Source organism: Cetorhinus maximus, chromosome 10 (assembly GCF_964194155.1).
Source record: "Cetorhinus maximus chromosome 10, sCetMax3.hap1.1, whole genome shotgun sequence".
NCBI classification, from domain to species: Eukaryota; Metazoa; Chordata; class Chondrichthyes; order Lamniformes; family Cetorhinidae; genus Cetorhinus; species Cetorhinus maximus.
The window spans coordinates 66,255,106-66,275,845 of NC_135888.1; the positions used below are offsets into that span (position 1 = coordinate 66,255,106).

At 41.9% G+C, this 20,740-nt stretch overlaps 1 protein-coding gene across 9 annotated transcripts in view; it reads left to right on the forward strand.

Moving 5' to 3' along the window:
• Positions 1-20,740, forward strand: part of ablim3 (actin binding LIM protein family, member 3) — a 335,178-nt gene that overhangs the window by 62,516 nt on the left and 251,922 nt on the right. For 6 of the 9 annotated variants that reach the window (XM_078550582.1, XM_078550574.1, XM_078550577.1 and 3 more), the window contains exon 2: positions 6,954-7,094. The exons of 1 other annotated variant lie outside the window; for it this stretch is intronic. In XM_078550582.1, coding sequence (XP_078406708.1) covers positions 6,954-7,094 — 141 coding nt within the window. The remainder of the gene's footprint in view (positions 1-6,953; positions 7,095-20,740) is intronic. 2 more of the 9 variants (XM_078550575.1, XM_078550579.1) reach the window with 1 other exon arrangement.

Below are 20,740 nucleotides of genomic sequence, written 5' to 3' on the forward strand. Positions count from 1 at the left end.
TAAATACTCTGAGAAATGGTGCACTGCATTAATGAGTGATGGCATGGTGTACAGCAGTAAAGCTCCAGGTAGTCATTTGGTAGTACAGAACTTGAATTTTACTTAAAAAGGAGACATGTCAAAGTTTTTTGTCTTGCACTCATCAGGACACTTTACAAGAAATCAATATAAGGGGGTAACAACAATTATAGTGTATGAGAAGAGAGGGCTGATTAGTTGGCATGTGGACTCTGATTGGTAGAGGCATTGCCATGGAGAATGCACCAGTGATGGTGAATGACAGTTAACTGCCATGCATTGTTTGAAATTTAAACCAAGCAGCTTGACCCTGATTTGTCAAGGCATTGCCCTGAGGAATGAGTCAGCAAATGGCTGTTATTTATTTTGTTTAGCTGAAACAGGCGCAGTGCGTGTACATGTTCTTTCTGTCTGCAAAGAACAGGCCCCTGTGCATTAATATATGTAGCTTCCAGTGCACCCAATGCGCCACACTGTGAGCCTGACTGACATCTTAAATTGGTTGTCAGCAAAGCTCTAGGTGATAGACTAGCATGATGTCTACTGATTTTTGATTACATTTAAAAAATTACAAATGAAATACAATTACTGAGTAATCCCCAAGTACTCACTGTTGCTCTCAAACATGATTGGCCATAATCTGTTGCCAAAGTAGCAACAAGGCCAATGGCATTCACCATTACTAAGGTACAAATGGCACAAGTTCAAATAAGTGGTAGATGTGCAGTTAAACTGAAAAATCCAAAAGCTGCAGTCTGAATTGTGCCTCTCTGTCATTAGCTTTGTGAAAGTGATGTCTAGGCATCATTGAAATGCCTTGAATTGCATGAAGTTGCTGCATTTATATTGTAGATATGAACTAAACTGGCCATGGAAAGTTCACTCTTGTCCATTTCAGTTAATGTGATCCACATGCTAGCCATCTAGCCAACTATGCTAACTGCCCACCACCCCCTCCTACAATAATCTTATAAACTTCATAATTATAACACCATTACTTAACTGGCTTTCCTCATTCACCCCTTTCATTATCAGTTGTTCGAGGTTTCCTTTTCACGCCCTCCAGGACATAAATATCATCCTTGTGCCTCATTAGTCAAAACTGGACACAGTATTGAATATGCAAATTGATCAGTGCGGTACAGTTTAACAATTACTTGCTTTGACTTGGGGCTGAATTTTTCCTTTGGCAAGAAGGGAGCGGGGCCCACTTGCCGACACGAAAATGCGCGGGATGACGTCGGGTGGAACCCCCGACGTCATCCCGCCCCATTTAAATCTTCAGGAAGGCGGGGCCAGAGCGAGATCAGCTGTCCACCCGCTGACCTGTCAATTGCCAATTGAGGCCATTGACAGGATAATTAAAACAATTAAAGGACCTGCCCATCCAACCTTAAGGTTGGTGGGCAGGCAAGGAGCCCCGGCGGGGAATAGAAAAAACATGAAACCTCATCCACTGGCGGGATGAGGTTTCATATCTGTTTAAAAAATCTTTAATAAAGTTTATGTAATATTTATTAAGATGTCCCATCTCGTGTGACATTGTCACATGGGGGGGATATGTTAATGATTTTTTTATTTTTCTATTTTTAAAGTTTGAAAACCTTTCAGCGATCTCCCTGAGGCAGCACTTAGCCTCAGGGAGATGTGCGCTCTTTTATGCTCATGCGTGAAAGAGCACACTCTTGCATTTGGAAGTGCATAGCACTTACTGGCGGACATCACGCTGGGCGGGCCTTAATTGGCCCGCCCACTTAAAATGGCAGCAGGGCCCGCTTCTCCAGTGGGGATCGGCTCCCTGCCCACCAGAGATTGGGTCGGGCCTACCCGCCCGACAGGCAAAAAATTCAGCCCTTGGAGTCTATTTCAGTGGCTATTCAGTTCAGCATTAGCTACATTGCTTGCTGTTTTATGGTGACTGAATGACTTAAGGACCAATTGACTATTGTTCCTGGATCTCTTTCAGTTTCTCACTAAATATTCCGTTCATGGAGTATATATGGAAATCATTTTTTTGTATGTGCATTTATCCATAACAAATGTAATCACTGTGTGTGTGTACATTTGATCTCTTTATTTTGCGACGTTTCAGTCAAAAAAGTTTGGGTTATGTAATTACAATACAGTCTCCAGTTGCTGGCATGGTAATCGAGAAAATGTAACAGTGGTAATCACATTAACTATGTTCAGTAATTCAGATCAGTAATCCAAGTACGGATATTAAAATGTATCCAGTAACGGTGTTTCTTAGCATCAGAAATTTACAGAGATAGTACCAGGAAGGTATGCAAAGCTAAAAAAGTATAATTTTGAATTATGTTGACAATGTATAAAACAGTCTCTGGAAAACCACATAAAAAAGTTTTAAAGCAGGAAGGAACTTTCAAAAGGAGTGTTTTCCTGGAATCCAAGTTGATGGTGAAACCACAACAATTTAAAATGGATTTAGGAGCCATCTCTGGAAATGAATGATGGGCCAAATGACTACCTACTGTGCTTTAAGTTCTCCGATTCTATGAAATTCTAAAGGGAAGATATATTAAATATTTTATTGCATGGTTCAGTCAACTTCCTGTAATTAATTCTGTGCCGTTATTGGATCAGAATATTTGCTTTATGTTAATTTTAGGAATACCGTTAACAGCTATTTTGGGATGTAGGCTGTGTTGCGATCAATAGTGGCTAGAAATGAAAACTAAGAGCATGCATAAGACAGTCATATCTACTGATAGCACATGGACTATTTGATAAACTGTCCACCGCAGGGAAAATGAAGGGGCTTTTCTATAGCATTTAAAGATTGAAGAAAATAATTTTCCCACAATCCCTACCATGTGTGGACAACACAAGTAAATGCTGCACATGGGAGGGGCGTTCAGATTTTTATAATTAACATCCAAAACGCTTATAAGACAATTCCTAGGCCCTGCTTTTAACTGCAATTGAATTTAGATGTTAGTTCAAAACTTAGCTGCTGCAGCAATGAAGAGACCCAGGGTATTTCAATTTCTGCCTGGAGGCTGCCTGAAGAGACCAGGTAAGTTTCAAAATTGGCTATTGGGCCATCCCTTGGTAGACCTTGTGATCAGGGGGAAAGGGAGGCGAGATCATTCAATGGCAGGCCTAAGCTTTCCTGGAGGAGTCCTCCTAGCCTCAGAAGGAAAGCAAAACCTTTTTGGGTCTCTTCTGGTGCCAATCTGCTTCTTCATTGGTCAGCCTGGCAGGAAACCTACTGCTATTGCTGAATATAGATACCATGGCCTGGATTTTCATTCTCGAGTCGGGTAGCAGGAGTCGGGAAAATTCTCGGCTTGGCCTGCCCTCCTCGGGAGAAAGTGCCCGCAAGGATGGATTTTCATTGTGGGGGTGGTGGGTGCAGACTGCAATCAGACCAGTTGACCCAGGAAAATGTAGGGAGGCAGCCACAGAAGCTGCTGGGTGCTGAAGCGGGCTGTTTAAAAGACCTGCCTCGGTGCTATGAGACTTTGCCCCAGTTAAAATAAAAACAGGCCCTCCAGCTGCTCACCCCCTCACCTCCAAAATGTGCCCATACCAAACAACCCTGTAGCTCCTCATGAGACCATGCCAAAGTATGCCCCCTCAACAACCCCTATGGGCTTTCATGCCCTTCCCATGCCAAGGTATACCCTGGAACACCCCTTATGGCCCCTGATGCCAATCTATGGCACTTCAATGCCCATTCACCCACTATACACTATATAGAAGCAATTAACTGTAAGCTGACAATAGGATGTGTAAAAAAGAGGCGTTTCAACAGGCTCTCAGCCAAGCCTTAATATGTATTCTTGGTTGAGAGCGCAGGCATCCATTGGAGTATTAAAACACTTATTAAAAGTATTAAAGTATTAAAAGTATTAGTATTAAAAGTGCCAGAGACAACATTGCTTGATTGACAGCTCTGCCTCTCTGATCTATGTTGTCAATTTCACAATGTTTATTTACACAAGGTAAAGAGGTTTCAAGTGTTTGCAGTTTCAGCTATTGAAAGGGTCAGGATGATTGACTGATATTGGGCTGTATTTGAAAGGAGGGCTTTTTATGGGAGTGGAAAGCTGTCAATGAATGGCTGTTTGTTTAAAGTTTTTTTTTTAGACATCCTACTTTCACTATAGGGTTCATTGCTTCTATATTGTGTATAGTGGGTGAATGGACATGGAAGTGTCATAGCTTGGCATGAGTGGCCAGAAGAGATTTTTGGAAGATTGCATGAGCAGAATGAGGGGCCATAGGGGCTGTTTGGGGGTGGTGGACATAGCTTGGCATGAGGATATGAGAAGGACCTTTTGAACTTATGTTTCAAAAGGTTCCCTCATGCAGGGTCTGGTCCATGACACCTCTGAGGTGAAATGCTGAGCTGACTCCATGAAAATTGCAGAGAACCAGAACATGCCTAACCCCGCTGTGGAGACGGCCAGGTCGGGGGTGCAGGCTGCAGACTTTTGATCCAAACCAGCCCGCACCCTTAAAAGGCGCTCCCGAAAATCAGAAACCCCAGGAATGATGTCAATTGAAATGCTCCCACCATTTTGAAAGGGCTTCTGAGTGATCTCAACTTGGTGAAAACCCGGGCCCACGTAACAATTGCAGTGGACCCCAATGATATCATCAGGATCTGACATGCGTATTAAAAGCACCCTATCAGCTATCAATGGGATTCCTTGGCGCCTGCGCAAGATGAGGTCAAACATATTTCTTAGAGGTTTCATCACATGACTTTCTGCCTTCAAATATCTTGGCCAGTTAATCTTTTTTCTTATCATTCATATTTTATAACTAACAAGCCAAATTGTCCCATGACTTTTCTGCTGGATTGCTTACAGCAGTGTGAAGGGAATCCAGGACAATCATTGAGGATTGGCAGCCCTCGGTTAAGCGAGCAGGTGAAAATTGTGACATCTTAGCAACTGGTGGATTCATCTCAGCTTAGTGATTTTAACTGTCCATTCGCCTGATCTCTGCTGGGCAGGTAGGGTTAAAATCATCCTCAGAGTTGGTTCTTGCACCAGAAAATGTGGATGCAATCCAGGACATACTGGACCACAAGCCACACGTGTCTGCTAACTGCACATACCCACTCGTCGGCCAAACAGCACTCGGACATAAACACCATTTAAACAACCCTCCCCGATTCCTTAAGTATTAGACGCTCACTACTAAAGTATTGTGAAAGTGGACCAGAAACATTTCCCTCAATCTGTATCTCTCAGTTCACTCATTGAGGTTAGCCTGGGATCAATCCTGGCCAGGAATTGATCTTTGCATCTCTTTGGTCAGAATTTTAAAATTCCATAGTTGGTGCTTTCGGACTGCACCCATCAATACAATGTTCTTGAATTTCCTAAGATTGAAAATGAAGGTGTTATTTTTGTGCAATAGTATACCTTATGACATTTGTATTATTTTACTTTAACATTTTCCATCCATCATCAGTACGCTTTTTTTATTTTAATTGTATCTAATATTTGCTGCTACTGGGAATATTGTAAGATACAAAAGTAAATCAGACAATATTAAAACTCTTAATCTTCATGAGAATTGTCAGCCTGGACAATGCAATAAAAACTAAATGTCGCAGAGCATATAAATTCCTTAAAAGGTTGTTCAGCCTCAGGCTTTTAAGATCTTTCATATTCACCGGTTACTCATTGGGACATTTTTATTTGCATGTCTCAAAAACAAAATATTCTTAAATAAATTTTTCTAAAGCAGACTAGAGTATTAATGTTCATTAAAAGCTGCATGTTATATTTTCATCCTTCACACCATTGCCACACGCACATCAGTAATCCCAACCTAAGATTACAAGTAAAGTGCTTGGTCCATTGACTGTCAGCAGCATAATAACCGTTGATGTGCATTGCACTGGAGCAGCTCAGCAATACCTATCTATTATTTTTCCTTCTTCCCTTATGGAGAAAGCACCTGGTCCTTGCTTGATATATTTCCCTTGTCAAACTGCTCCTCAAACCTACTCTCACCCAACCAGCGTAAAAAAACTGAAGTTTGTGGGTACACATGTCCATAATTCTGTTCATTTCGCACTCTACAACATTGGCAATTCATGACTTGGCTAACTTTTATTCTTTTTCCAGAAGGTAGCAAAAGGAGTTACACTTCAACATAAACAAAGGCCAGGATTTTCAGCTCGGCATGTGGGTGCGCACCCAACACACCCGAGCGTGAAATAGCATGAGATGATGTTGGGCAAGCGTCCCGACGTCATCGCGCACTCGTGATACTCTCGCGTGCACCTGCCGAAAATTAAGAGACCTATTAAGGCCCTTAAGCAGCTAATTAAGTAGAATTTTTCGCTGGCTCATCCAACCTTATGGTTGGCAGGCGGGCAAATAGGCCAGGTGGCCTTTGCGTTTTTTGCAAAACCTCATCCAGTGGGATGAGGTTTCCAACAGTGAATAAAAAAACAATAACATTTTTTTGAACTCATTTTCTACATGTCCGTCTTCATGTGACAGACTCACATGTAGGGACATATTTATGTTATTTGTGAAATCTTTATCTTTCACCTTGAAATTCTTCAGCTCCCTGAGGCAGCTCTGTGCCTTCAGGGAGCTTTCAGTGAGCGCACCCCTGCGCATGCGCAAACTTCAGCGCTCGTGCTCCTCCCCCTCCCCACCCTGGCAGCACTGAGGCTCTCAGCGTGCATTTCATGCTGGCTGGCTGTTAATTGACCAGCAAGTGTGAAATCGCGGTTGGGGCCCGATAGCGGGCAGGAGACCGTTTCGGGGCCGCTCCCGGCCCCGCCCACCGTGCCTGCCCGACGAGGGGAAAAATCCTGCCCAGAAAGGTTGAAAGAAATGCTGGAGCAAATGAGGCTTCTACTTTTGGAATGCTTAAACTAGAGATGGTGTTTTACATAGTCCGTTCCTAACTGGCATTTATTTGTTTTGTTTCAGCAGTACCCTATCAGCAGAATTCATATAGCCTCGGAGGAGTGCCCACAAGCATCCGATGTTACAGATGCGGAGGGATATGCAAAGGAGAGGTGGTGCGGGTTCATAATAACCACTTTCATGTCAAATGCTTTACCTGCCAAGGTAAGTGCTTCACATGCTTTCTAATATCTTGTCAAACAAATCAAAAGTTTTTACCCATTCTTAAAAATAAAACTGCTTCAGCTCCAGCTACTGTTTTTGAAGAAACCTCTTTAGGTTAAAACATGCTTTATCCTCCTGTTGCTATCTGGCTGGCCACAAATTTATGGTCATTCCTGTACAATCTCACTCAAATTCCAATGGAAATAGGGCAGGATAGCTGGAAGTTAGACCAGGACTCAGATAGGATAAGTCCCAGCCTTGCATGGGAGTTCCTTACTGCTTTCCAAGAAGCAGAGCCTCCACCCAGTTCAACCGAGGCCAGTGGTATGTGAGATGGTGGGGCAGGTGTGAACTTCTAAGTCAGAAACTGTAAGATATAGCTTCATTCAGTAGAAAGAGAACTGCTGCATGTGCTGTTAAACATGGAGCAGAATTTTTTGCCTGTCGGGGGTTGTGCGGGAGCGGGCGTGAGCAGGTGGGTTCCCGATCAACGGCCCCAGTTGGGGGAGCGCCGCCATTTTATGTGGGCGGGCCAATTAAGGCCTGCCCAGCGTGACGTCCGCCCTGAAGTGCTGTGCATTCCCTGTGCGGGTTGGGGGGGGGTGGATTCCCTGAGCCGGGAGTGCACTCTTTCACGCAAAGCGCTGCCTCAGGGAGATCGGTTGAACTTTTAAAAATTTATTAAAGGTATGAAAACATTTTCCTGACATCCCCCCTCATGTGACATGTCCATTACCTTTATTTAAACATTTTCCGAACGTTTTAAATCCCTCATGAAACTTCATCCCACCCGTGGATGAGGTTTTATGCTTTTTCGGAAGGCCGCCTGGGCTCTACGCCCCAACCGTAAGGTTGGACAGGCAGGTCCATTAAGTTCATTAATTAGGCTTTTAATGGCCATAATAGACTGTTGACAGTTTGGCGGGTGCGCAGCCAAGTCAGCTGCACGCCCGCCGAATTGAAAATCTAAATGATGCGGGGTGACATCGGGACACACGCCCGATGTCACCCTGCATCATTTTATATGTCAGCAAGTGGGCCCCGCCCCCACTTGCCGACCAGAAAATGCTGACCGTGGATCCTTTTAAATCTCTTTTCACTCCCTCTGTTGGTACATGTGTGTAGCCTCAAGTGGATAAAACACACAACGCAATTTTCAAAACACTACATCCCTCCCCTTCTTAGCATGTTTCAAAGGTTTGTTTCCAACTGTTTTAAACAATAAAATTAAACATAATTTGAACATTCAACTTTCACCAGTAACACTATTCTAACTTTTCTATTTATTTATTAACGCACTCAGTCATGTACAATGAGATGAAAGATTTGTTCACCAACTGAAAATAGTCCACATTGTAACTTAATCACTTAAGTACGGTAGACATTGTCACTCATGAATAAGATACTGTCTAACATCAGGTGTGGACTCATTTAACTCATGTTCTTTATCTGAGATATTGGTGTTGGAATCAGATTCAATGCTTATGGTATTTTCAGTGCTTTGAAGAATGATGTGTTTTGTGGTGATGATTTGTGAACTGCATATAGCAGTGATCGTTGATCCTTTTGTGTTGGTCACAACGAATGACTGGATGTCATAGCGAGTTGTTTGCCTTCCAACATTATCACCATGTTTCTCAAGCACTTTATCTCCTGGCTTTAGTGGTGTAGATCTAAATCTCATGTTTTACTCTGCATTTACTTTAATTTGATCCTTCAGTTCTCTATAGCGTTCACATACATATTGATCATTAGCTCCAGCGGGTAGCTCAGAAAGACGTCTACGCTTAGGATATGCAAAGACGATTGTGGAGGTTTTCCAGTAGTTGAGTGAGGAGTCACTCTGTAATTGCAAAGTAAGCAACTCAATTCTTGCTTCCACAACTCGCTGTCAGCTGTAACTGTACTTACCACTTTTTTCAAGGTACGCTTAAATCTCTTGACTTCTCCATTAGCTCTTGGCTAATGAGGTGCAATTATTTGATCAATGAGGGCTGGTTAGTTCACAAACTTACTGAACTCATCGCTTTTGAATGAGGCAATTCTGAGGTTTGCTAAATGTTTTGAGCTCTGTGGCATTGAGCGGAATCGTCCGCTCCCATTTGCAGCAAGCATCATAGCGGGCGGGATCGGAACATATCAGGAGATCACAAAAATCGGTTTCACATCGTCGTAAAACCAGCTAGCAATTGTCCAGTCCACCTGTAAATAGCTGGCCGTGTTTCCTGCTGCCGTATGTCGGGAACTTAATTTCAGTATATTAGCACCTCATTATAAGCCCATCTCGCCGGAGCTGGTAGATATTTGAGCTGGCAGTGAGTGAAATGCCAATGAATTTGTAATGGCCTTGTGAGTGTGTGAATTTATAGTGATGAAATGGTTGCCTTACCCTGGGGGCACGGATGAGATCATTCATCCACTTTCTGCACTGGATGGCCAACCTCGTCTGTGCAGCATTGATGCTGATCACCACTGCCACTGCCTCCCAACCAGAGTGGTGAGATTGCTGGACCTCCTGCAGCCAGGCGGGCCTCCAAAAGGCATTCCAGTGATGGGTCACTGAACTATTCTTGGCTTTCAAAGCCATGTCTTCACTGGAGCAGTCCTGAGCTGCAAGCATTGAGAACTGTGCACACAGTTGCAGTTTAGATATGGCACCCGGAGTGAGGAAATGGTGAGGTAACGGCGTGGTGGACGATTTAGAGGCTACCCACCAGCAAGACGACATGTTTCCTGTGGCTGCATATTTAATGAGGTGGGAAGCAGGTGATACTGCACAGAAACCTGCTATTGCGGCCAGCAGGCAAAATGACATTTGCCCACGTCTACTATCGCAATTAGGGCAATTCTGGGATGATCCCACCCATTGACAGATGCTCCTGTATATATGAGAGCATCTACATCCGAGCAGACAATGGTCACTGTCCCACATGGCTGATTGCTTTGTCCAAAAGAGAGCACAAAAGTATATTCAGGTTCATCCACCTCCACACTGACTACATTCTCTTGTCCTTTTGCTGTGGTGCATGTATGTAGCACCCTTCTGTTTGTATTGGTCTTAGTAGTGGATTTTGCTGATGAGCAACAAACACGAGCTAAGTGGTTGAGTTTTCCACCAGCTTTATGCCGTTTGCCAGTAGCAGGAGACTCTCTCCAGTGTGAATAAGCACAGCTATGGTGGAAACATTCTTTGGACAAGTTGTAACATTGTGAGACTGCGATTGTTGCTTTGCAGGTGGTTTCCTGGCATGAGAGCAATGAATAGTGTTCACAGGAGTTGAACTTGGAGTGTGGTAATTACTTTTGACAGCTTCAACTTCAGTAGCCCTGGACTCTGAAAGCGATAATGATCACTAACTCCAACAGCTTTGTCTTTCTCAAGTGCTTTTCAGCATAGTTGACTAGAGAGACAATCTTCAATTATTTTTGTTTTCATTTCCTATTTGACATGTTCAACATTACCTAAGTCACATTTGGTTGCTAGTTGCCTCAATCATGAGCAATATTGGTTACTTGTCTGATTGTTTCTTGCTGAGTGCATCAGAAGACAATTGTATTGTACATTGTATTTTTCTTGGGTGTGAAATAGGTTAGTAGTGCATTTTTTGCTGAGTCGCAGTCATTTTGCTCAGGCGTAAGTGTCTCAAAAATATTTTCCAATCCTTCACCTCCACAGTGGAGAAATAAGGCCTTTCTCTTTTGTCATCTGTGATAGCAAAACCTGCCATAGCACCTTTGAAATGTTGCAGCCACTTTTGCCAACTTGGGAATGTAGATAATAGCTCTGAATGCACATCAAAAGGTGGCGGATTGGGCATAGACAATGCTGTATTCATCAGCAATGAGGTGAACGTCTGTGATCAAGGATTGGGGATCATATTCTTTCAAATAAAATCTTCTCTGTAATGATATCAGATTGATTTGATTTTGATAGGGTGATTATTTTGATGAAGTCTGTGCCTGTGTGTCTATCACAGCGTTAATGTGTCCCTAAATCTTCAATTTAAAATATTGTCTTCGGAAAGTAGGCAAACACCTTCCAAAATTTTTATACCTGAAAGCAATGTTTCCCATTTTCTATCATCCTCGTTGCCATTGTGAAGTCTTTGAATTGAAACAGTAAGATTCAGCCACATTCTGCAAGAAACAGAATTGCTGTTTAAAACATATATTCTTTTTAATCCCTTTCTCGCTGCTGATATATGTGTGTATGGTAGCCTCAAGTGGACAAAAATGTACAATGCAATTTTCAATACATTACAGCATAGAACCCAATGCTGCAAGGTCCATCAGCCTCTCAGTAGCTGGGCAGATCATTGGCAGCTGACGTGCCAGAAGAAGCCAGGTGGACAAGCCACTGCATGTTACAAAAAGGAGCCTATAAGAGGAGCTGGATACTATCCTCTGCCCCATAATGGAGTCAAGTTTGTTTGCAGGCATTTTGACCAACTTGCAAAGAGGACTGTGAGAGTACCTGGCAGCCAGTGCTGCAATTCCAGCCCCATTCTGTAGGGAGGATCTCTGTAGCCCACCATTGGCATGTAAAGAATGGAACTTCCCCTAACCTCAGTAAATTTCCTAGGGCAAGTAATAGGGATTCCTGGCAGTTTACCCTGGGATGCAGCTTCTGCAGATTTTTGCCTCCATGATAGTTACAGTGCAAACTATAGGTGTATTTTATGTTGAATTTATTGATGTGACAGTGCTGCTGACCAGGGCCCAGAAAAGGGGTTGCACAAGGTGCAAAACACCAGGGCCTGGAGGTGACTAGACTTGGTGTCATAAATGGAGTTCTTGTTGTTTTCCAGACTGAGCAGCCAGAGCTTCAGATCTGAAAGACCAGCTTTAAAAAATATCAGAACTGTAAGTTGCTGAAAGATGCTTTGAGTAGGAAATCTAGTACACCTGTGTAATACTCTATTCACACTCTGTAAGAAGGCATAAACTGAAATTTAAATTCGAGATGTTCCTTTCCTTGTAATGGGACCATTCTTCCTTTTTCTATCCATTTTGTCAGCTTTCAGTAGCCACTTCCTGCAAGAGTCCTAACCATATTAAAAAGTGTTTAGAATGTAAGCACCCAATAGGCAGTAAGTAAGCTGATATCTGACATTTCACAATAAATGGTAATGTCATCATGTTATTGACTCCACATTGGGAGCAACAGTAAATACATTCCCTACTACAAAAATATGAGAGAAATTCTTATGGGATATGTGCCAATCGGAACAGATAGGAACTGTTGCTACTGACCCTCGGGCAGCTTTGTGCTTCCAATTGTTTTAAAGCCTGCCAGAAAACCATGGCGCTGCCCAAAGGTCTGTTAAGGTCAAGTATTTGGCACAAACAGTGGATTTTTAAAATTTATATTTTAAAAGAATCAAGAGATGGATCATGAAATTTAAGGTATTGTGAACTGGATCCCAAATTCCACAAAATTTCAATAAAATTATTTTCTGCAGCAGCAACCGAACAGCCAAACGATAGTGAATGTACCGATTTTACGAGCATGGAGACACATTGGCTAGGATCTTCGAATGAACACTCAAGAAACTGCTGCAGTGATGGTGAATGTAAAATAAAACCAAATGAAATTCCTACTTGCAACAACTGCCACTGACAGTTTCAATTTTTTAAAAAGTAGGTCAAGCACAAAGGTGCCTGAAGGTCTTTCCCGCTTTCAGCAACTATGAGGTGTTTTTTTTTTTAAATCATTAAATTTCATTTAAACTGCCAGTTGCTGAGATGGGGAACTGCCAGCAGAGCAGTGATTGGGGGATCAGCATGCATGGGAAAAGTACAGCTGCTCCTCCAATCACAGATTCTGTTTCTCCCTTGCTGGTTATATGCAAGTTCTTCCTTTGGTTCTGTGATCTCTGGTGGCTTGCTTGCCAAGCTGGTCTTCCAGTGGCTGTGCGTGTGCTGTCTTATCCTCTTTCCTTCGTGCTGGTCTGTAAAGGTCATCTAGGCAGTTATTCTGACCATTCCTGCTGGCCTGCATGCAGGAGTCTTTCAGCTGAAAGAGCAATTTGTGACGACATCTTCCTGGACGCCAAGGAGAAGGATCAGAAAGTGAAAGAACAGGAGGGAGTCTCAGCCGGTAACTACGCTGGAGCAGGCCTCGAAGGAATTGTCACTTAGCCTCATGCCAGGTCGGACCCAGCTGTTGTCTGCATTCACAGCACAAGCCACTCCCAGGGAACTGGAACTTCGCTTCTAGTGATACCGAGTTATCTTGAGTGAGGAGAGGTGAGTGCTGTGTCAGCATGTCCGGGGAGGTTGAGCACAGAGATTAGGCAGCAGCAAGTGAATAGGACTGTCGCTTCTCCTCCTCCCCTCCCTCCATCTCTCACTTCTACAACTCTCCAGCAATGAAACAATGTGTGCTGCAGCCCAGAGATGGTCTTTCTTTTCTATACAGAGCAGGAAGTCAAATATATGAAACAAAACCTGCAATCTGGGTTGCAATTATTGAATCTTTCTCCCAAATATGAATTTACTGTCATCTTGTACATATGGTGCAATGTGCAGAACATGTTGATGAGGCAGTCACCGAAATCAATGTTATCGTTTACACATGCATGCAGTGTTACAAATAACTAATAGGATATTTTCCTGTCAAATTAACCATATTGCACAATGCTGTTAAAATAAAATTTGTACTCTCTGGTTTGTTTAAGAGTTGCAGTGGGATCACCTATAGGGTGCACACAAACTACCACTGAATTATACCTTTGCTGCTCTTAATATTAATGACCCATGCTGCATATATATCAGACAATATTTGTAACCAGATGCCTTCAATGTGCATTATCATTTTACTAGGACCTTTCTGTGATTGCTTGGCAAATTGATTGGCGAATCTTGAAAGGCCAAAAAATAACACACATGATTGAGGAGTTTTTGGAGGGGTTGTAAAGAGGGGTAGGGCTAAGGGGCCTGTAAACAGGAGAAGCAACAGGGCCCATGTTTACTCTTGCTGACCCTGCTGCTGTCGCTGATGTGCAGAGCCACAGCAATATCAAAGTTAACTTTGAAGATTCAACAAGATGTCAGCTGGGGAATACCCATTTACCAGAACTTCCCCGTTACCAGAGCATTGCTGTTCTGTTGGCAGACTTTTATGTTGTCACAGGCTGAGCACGACTTGTGCAAAAGGTATACTGCCTAGCACACCACAAAACCCAGCTAATATGTCTGTGTAAACAATGGTTTTTAAGATACCAGGTGCAGATGTATGTATAAACAGCTGAATACAGTGACCTTGAAATTACACTGCATTTATAGTTTGCGAACACTTAACATTTTCCTCTGAGTTTCCTTTCTTTGCTGTTTTAATCTACTTATGCTAAATAAGCTAAGGAGACAGTTAAGATAGCTGTGGGAGGAATTACAGAAAGCTCATTAAGCATTTTTATGTTATTATCCCATAGTATAACTTCAAGGCCCAGACCTTTTACTTGGAGCTTGTGTCTGCTGGTATTGCTAAGGAAAATATTCCTATTCCTCTCTGTCTCAACTGTGCGAATCATCAAATTAAATGCAAAGAAAGAAAGCTATCCAAGAAAGGAAGGGGAATACAAAAGAGGGAGGAGGTGGGAGGAGATAATGCTCCTGAATGCTTCACCAAACTAACTTTGTCTATGGATATAAAGAGGAAAGTGATTTTCCTGTATGAGTAACAAAAATTAACTCAATGTTACCTAGCATTTCACCCACTTTGAAACTCTTCCACATCATAAGTATCTTTAGGAGTTTGTTTTATTTGAGCATATCAATTGGTCGTTCATCATTTTCTAGTCTGTAAAATCAGAATTGTTTTCACTCTCGACTGATTCTTGTTCAAATTGTAACTGAAGCTTCACTTCTGTAAAATGCAATCTTAAGTAGACCAAATCCACCTTTGTATTTCATGCTCTTCATCTCCTTTTCTTTTTTTTCTTTTTCACCATTCCAGATCCTTAGTTTGTACTTGTTAACATTATTAAAGTTAATTTATGGCTGGGATTATTCAGACGTACATTAATGGAGTGTTGCAAAGGTACATATGGGAGGCTTCTAATCAACCCTCCCCCTCACAAAAGGCAGGATAGTACTGGGTTAGAAACAAAGACACAAATTCTAATGAGGTGCTGTCATTAAATGTGACAGGACTCCACATTTCTGAGTCTCCTTGCTTCTCACAGAAGCGTTCTCTGTCTCCCGCCTCCTTGTTAGTCATAGGGCCAAAGTAACTGGAAACAAGATGATTCTAAGAAAACATGCACAGTTTCAGGATCTCCATCTGTTACCACCTTCCTCAAGGGGCACCATTAGTTTTTTCCTTCCCTCTATTACCTCAAAGCTGAGAAACTAGATAAACTGATTCCCAAAGGAGGGATAGTTGTAGGTTGATGAATGGAAATAATCACCCATTATGAATGTGCTGTCTAACACTGGGTAATGGTAATAAAAAAGCATGCCGTGCATTTCTTATCTATCTTCATTTCAGCCTTCTGAAGTAAAAAGTATTATAACTGGGGCAAAGTATTTGAGCAAAAACTTCAGGACCAAAAGGTGTATTTATGAAATAAATTTTCCTTCTGCAAAATGCATATGAATTAACTTTTAAACCTGCATTGATAAATAGGCTTAATGATTGGTGATTTAGTGGTTGATTAATTAAAAGCCCCTCAGTCAGAGGTATCACCTCTCAAATGAAACATTAAATCGAGGTCCAGTTTCCCTCTCAAGTGGATGTAAAAGTCATTATTTAGGGAAGAGCAGGTAAGTTTTCCAAATGTATTTGTCAATATTTATACCTCGTCCACTAAAAAAAGATGTATGGTCTTTTACCTCATTGCTGTTTGTTGTGTGCCTATACTTTTTTGACCATGGAGTTCTTTGTGTTGGCCTGAGCTTTTGAAAGGCAGTATATAAATGCAACTTGGTTATTTTTTACGTAGCAGTAATTTCAACAAGTGATACAGATACAATATACCTTAAGAGTTTACACTTTTAAAATTCCATCTATATTGTGTAACCGACTCAACAAGAAAAATAATTGGCCTATAATTGTTGCAAGTTTATTAAGAAATAAAAAGAAAAATCATAATCTTATAATTTTGAAATGAATATACAAAATATTTGAGTAGTACTAATTAAGGCCTCCAATTAAAGATTAAGCTTTCTTCATCAGATGCTGATGAAACTCATGTCTTTTTATTGCTGAAAAAGAGACAAATTACTGCTGCGTAAAAAATAACCAAGTTGCATTTATATACTGCCTTTCAAAAGCTCATGTCTTTTTATTGCTGAAAATGAGACATACTGTCGAAGCTTTTCGTGTTGCATTCATCAGGACAGATGCAAGAATACCAAATCTCAGAGGGAGCAACAATTTATACTGCATGAGTAGAGGGTGCTGATTGGTTGGCAAGTGGACTCTGATTGGTAGAGGCATGGCTATGGCAAGTCTACCAATCAGAGTCCACTTACCAACTAATCAGCACCCTTTCCTCCTGCAGTATAAATTGTTGTTCTCTGAGACTTGGTATTCTTGTGTCTGTCCTGATGAGTGCAAGATGAAAAGCTTTGATAGCATGTCTCCTTTTTCAGCAACGTTCAATTTCTGTACGACTAAGTGATCATGGCCAGGATTTTTCAGTCAGCATGTGGGGGCAGGCCTGACTCATTGGCTAAAATGACACGCGATGACATCGGGTGTGCAGTCTGATGTCATCATGCTGTTTCACGATGTTCACGGGCTGGAGCCAGTAACTGATAGGCCTACTGAGGCTATTAACGATTTAATTAATGTCCAACCTTAAGGTTGGCGGGCAGGCGAAAAGGCCAAGCGGCCTTCAAATTTTTTAGGCAACCTCATCCACGAGCGGGATGAGGTTTCCTAAAGCTTTTACTACTTAAATAAAAATTTTATATGAAAAGTAAAAACATGTCCCATCTCATGTGACACAGGGGACATGAGGGGACATGTCTCACTAAATTTTAAATGTCTGTAAAAACCAAACTGAAAAATCCTGGCCATGATCACTTAGTTGTACAGAAATTGAACATTGCTGAAAAAGGAGACATGCTTTCAAAGCTTTTCATCTTGCACTCATCAGGACAGACACAAGAATACCAAGTCTCAGAGAACAACAATTTACAAACCGCTTCAACCTCCCTGAGGCAGCTTTGTGGCTCAGGGAGATTGAAGCACTCTTTCACACACATGCTGGTCCCGACTCTTCCTCCTCCCACATAAAATGGCGGTGAAGAGCCGATCGCGGGTGGCGGTCCGCCTGATGCGGGAAAAATTCAAGCCCATGTCTTTTTCTTACATTTTTCTATTTATACCAAACAAGATAATTACTTATTACTAAGACAATGCCTGTGTACTTTTACTCACAAGGCTTGTTGAAAAAGTGTCTTCAGAACAAGATCATCAAACACTGATTTGGTGGCATAATATTCATGAAAATTTATCATTATATCGCATAAGCATTATCTGTCTGAGTGAGAGTAAAGTGAAATTGTCACAGAGTTGTTTTTTCCATATAAAAAAAAAGGCAGTACCCATTTAAAATTAGAACAAAGCCTTTCTTTCCACATAAGTGGTCTCATCCCAATTAAAATAAAAACATGAATCGTAATATTTTGCTTTCTCCCTGGCAGCGATACAAAGTAAATAGTCTGAATATACTAAATCATGTATCATATCTAATTCTACCAGAAAAAAACATTTCCTTATGGTTGCTCATAATTTGGCCCTCCTGCTTTGACCATAATAGGCACTATTGAGCTATTGTATAAAAGGAAAAAGACTGCCCTGAAACAACTAGAACACAAATCAACGCGAATCAAAATCATGCCGTGGGAAGAGGCAGGGGGTGGGGTGGGGTGGGGTGGGATGGGGTGGGGTGTGAGCAAGTGGGGGCAAGGTTGCAAAGACCCAGACTTGTGAGTTACCAAATGCAGCACTTGTAGAATTAAAAATGTATCCTTTTAATACTGCATACATATTTTCTTAGGATCAACTTCAGTCTTGATAGACAAAAACAGAAAATGGAAAAATTCAGTGATTTTGGACAGTATCTGAAAAATAAAAGAAAACTTTATGGGCAGGAGTTTATGTGTCGGTGAGAAGGGGGCGGGGCCCACTCACCGACGTGTAAAATGACGCACGGTGATATCGGGGGGGAACTCCCGACGTCACCACGCCCCATTTAAATTTTCAGTATGGCGGGGGGGGGGGCAGCGAGATCAGCTGCGCACCCGTCGACCTGTCAATGGCCAATTCAGGCCACTGACAGAGTCAATTATGTAATTAAAGGACCCGCCCGTCCAACCTTAAGGTTGGCGGGCAGGCCAGGAGCCCCGGCGCGAACTAGAAAAAGCATGAAACCTCAGCCACGGATGAGGATGAGCACTTAGCCTCAGGGAGATGTGTGCGCTCATTCGTGCGCATGTGCAAAAGAGCGCACTACCGATTTTGGGGCTCCCCCCGCCCGCACAGGGAGCACATAGTGCTTCTGTGCGGACGTCATGCTGGGCGGGCCTTAATTGGCCTACCCACGCAAAATGGCGCTGCGCCTCCGATCGGGGGGCCCCGATCGGAAGCGCGCCTGTGCGCACCCGCCCTTCAACTTCCCCCCCGACAGGGGGAAAACACAGCCCTATGTTTGAGTGGGGACCCTTCATTACAAAGGATTAGACAGGATATACAGCATAGCAACAGACCATTCAGCCCAGCCAGTCCATAGCAGCAATTATGGTTCACTTGAGCCTCCTCCCACCTTTCTTCATCTAACTCTATTGGCATAGCCCTCTATTCCCTTCTCCTTCATAAACTTATCTAGCATCCCGTTAAATGCACCTATCATATTCACTTCAGCCACCCCCTGTGATGGCAAGAACCACATTCTCACCACTCTCTGGGTAAAGAGGTTTCTTTTGAATTTTCTATTTGATTTCTTGGTGATTATCTTATATTGATGATATTGATCAATATTATACTGACTTATGCTCTTCCCCTCAAGTGAAAATATTGGGCCCAATTTTAACCTAACGCAAATGAGTGGGTTTTCAGCAGGTTAAAATCTCTCCCATTTTTCATGTCTATCAAAACTTTTTGTAATTTTAAAGACCGATAAGAGTTCACAGCTGTCTTCTCTTTTGAAGGTATATCCCCACATTTCTGGTATCATCCTTGTAAATCTGCTCCAGTGCCTGAGTGTTTGTTTTATAATATGACCAGAATTGTACACGTGCCCATGCATGCCCTAGCCAAGTTTACCATAACTTATTTACTTTTCACTTCTATCTTAGTGCTTGGTTTGCTATTTTTATGGCCTTTTTTTTTACCTGTGTCATGATCTTTAGTGATTTGTACTCCCAGATCCCTTTGCTCCTCTATCCCATTTAGATTCATATTTCATTTAGATTCATATTTTCTTTTCTTCAATTTACTCATGGGAGGGCATTTTAAGAGTCAACCACATTGCTGTGGGGACTGGAGTCACATGTAGGCAGATTTCCTTTCCTGAAGGGCATTACTTTTTGCAGCTTTAATTCCATATTTTGTTTTATTGAATTCAAATTTCACCATCTGCCATGGTGAGATTCAAACCCAGGCCCTCAGAGCATTACCCTGGGTCTCTGGAATACTAGTCAGTGACAATACCACTATGCCACCACCTCCCCATATAAGTAATGTGCAACCTCCTTATTTTTCTTGTCAAAATGTAATATCTCACATTTTATCTACATTGAAATCCATTTGCCAATTAAATGCCCATTCTGTAATTCTGTGCCAATCTTGTAATTTGTTGGAGTCCTCCTCAATATTGGCTATTCCAAACCCCCACCACCCTCCCCTAAATTTTGTGCCATTTACAAATTTAGAAATTATATTTTTGATTCCAAAATCTAAACTGTTAATATAAATTGTTGAGCAATAGCGATCCCAGCACTGATCCTAGCGGAACACCACCACCCACCTTCTGCCACTCTGAAGTACCCTTTGCCCCCACTCTCTGCTTTCTGTCTTGCAGCCAGCTAGCGATCCATTTTGCTGCTTGTCCCAACTCTGTTTTCATTAGTATTTTATGGTGTGCCTTATTAAAGACCTTTTGAAAATCTAGATAAATTACCTTTGTCTTACCTTCTTTGTTACCTCTTCAAAAATTTCAGTGAGGTTGGTCAAGCAAGGCTTTCCCTTTTAAAATCCATGCTAATTATTCATTGTATTTTTGCATTCCAGATGTTCTTCTATTCTCTCCGTTAGTACCGATTCCATTAATTTTCCTGCCTCCGATGTTAAGCTGACTGGTCCATAGTTTCATTGGCATGTTTGTCCTATCTCCTTTTAATAAATACATATAACAAAGCTATGACTACAGCTTTCTTTAACTAACTATTAAAAATACGTAATAATGTCTCTGCTATCTCTTCTCTAGATTCTTTTAAAATGCATGGATGCAATCCATCCGGGCCAGGGGTTTTATTCTCTTTAACTTTGATTAATTTATTTAATATTTAATTCTTCTTATCTCAAATGTAGTTATCTAATTGCAATGTCATTTCCATCTGTCCTGATTCCAAGCAAGCAAACGATAGTTAATATTCCGGAGACTTGAGTTCAAACCTGCCATAGTAGTTGGTGG